General features: G+C 37.5%; 1 protein-coding gene across 1 annotated transcript; it reads left to right on the forward strand.

Annotated features, from left to right (window-relative positions):
- Nucleotides 1–1,245, forward strand: LOC113759761. The gene has a single exon (XM_027302338.1). It carries the CDS (start codon nucleotides 1–3, stop codon nucleotides 1,243–1,245), a length of 1,245 nt encoding a protein of 414 aa, XP_027158139.1.
- The last annotated feature ends 367 nt before the right edge of the window (nucleotides 1,246–1,612 follow it).

A 1,612-nucleotide genomic window follows, 5' to 3' on the forward strand; every position in this document is an offset into this window, starting at 1 on the left:
ATGGATAAAACTTGGATGAAGATTAGCAATAGGAAGGACAAGGCTTATGAACTCGGAGTAAAAAATTTCCTCAAGTTTGCATATTCTCAAAAAGTTGAAAATCAGAAAATCCCATGCCCATGTACACAATGCAATAATTTTTGTAACCAAACTAAAACAGTTGTGGAGGATCACTTATTGACTCAAGGCATTCGTAAAAGCTACACAAGATGGATACACCATGGGGAACAATTTCGACACCAAAATTGTGGGGATAGCACTAAACATGGGGATGGAGAGGAGGATAGTGATACTGAAGATTTAAATGACATGTTGCACGACATTGGGACAGCACAATGGGGGGACAATTGGGCTGGTAGGGAAGAATCAACGGATGATAGTCTAAATGCGAATCATAGCGACACAAATAACTTTCTTAAATTGTTAGAAGATGCAAAAAAGGAGCTGTATCCAGGGAATCATTTTTACTCAAAGCTATCCTTTGTAGTCACTTTGCTCCATTTGAAAACAATGAGCGGGTGGACTATAAAGTCATTCAATGCATTGCTGGAAATTTTTAGGCATGCACTACCTCCTGAAGCCACAGTTCCCAAGTCTTTTGCTGATGCTAAGAAGCTCATTCGAGACTTAGGTTTTAAATCTGAAAAAATCCATGCTTGTGTCAATGATTGTGTTCTCTTCCGCAAGGAAAATGAAAATTTTGACACTTGTCCAAATCTAAATTGTAAAGAACCTCGCTACAAGATGGCAGGTTCAAGAGTTCCACGCAAAGTTTTGCGTTACTTTCCTTTGAAGTCTAGGCTGCAACGATTATATACCCACAAAGAAATAGCTTCAGATATGAGATGGCATAAAGAAAAGTGTGTGCATGATGATAACATCATGCGGCATCCAGCAGACAGTGAAGCATGGAAACACTTTGATAGGTTGCATCCGGACTTCGCCGTTGATCCTAGAAATGTGAGGTTAGGTCTTGCAACTGATGGTTTCAATCCTTTTGGGACCATGAGTAGTGCTTATAGCATCTGGCCTATTTATCTAGTGCCATACAATCTGCCCCCTTGGAAGTGTATGAGAGATCCTTTCTTTTTCCTATCAATGCTAATTCCTGGGCCTAAATCCCCGGGAAATGAGATTGATGTTTACATGGAGCCTCTAATAGATGAACTGAATGAAATGTGGCTTGGTGTTGAAACATATGATGCATATATATGTGTGGTTCACGATCATCTAGGCTCTCAATGATTTTAGGATTTTATTGTTGTTATTGTTATTGTTATTGCATATATATTTGTGAACATGCAGATATTTATTGTGTTTGTATTGTTATTCTATATTTCACAGAATATACATTCAATGTCTTATTTGCTATAATTTCACTTTATTTTTGTGTTAAGCAATTTACTTAGATTGCTATAATTTCAAATTAGAGTGACATTAGTTTTTATAATATGGTGCCTATCTAGAAGTGTAGTTCCAGTTTTAACACCAGTGCTCATTGTTTCAATTTTGGTAACGTGTAGGTTCTAACAAGATTCCCAAGAAGAAGAAGCTAGTCATTGCTGTGAAGATGGTTTTTGAATTGAAGACTACAAGGCCTATCGTGCTCATG

Source organism: Coffea eugenioides, chromosome 1, assembly GCF_003713205.1.
Source record: "Coffea eugenioides isolate CCC68of chromosome 1, Ceug_1.0, whole genome shotgun sequence".
NCBI classification, from domain to species: Eukaryota; Viridiplantae; Streptophyta; class Magnoliopsida; order Gentianales; family Rubiaceae; genus Coffea; species Coffea eugenioides.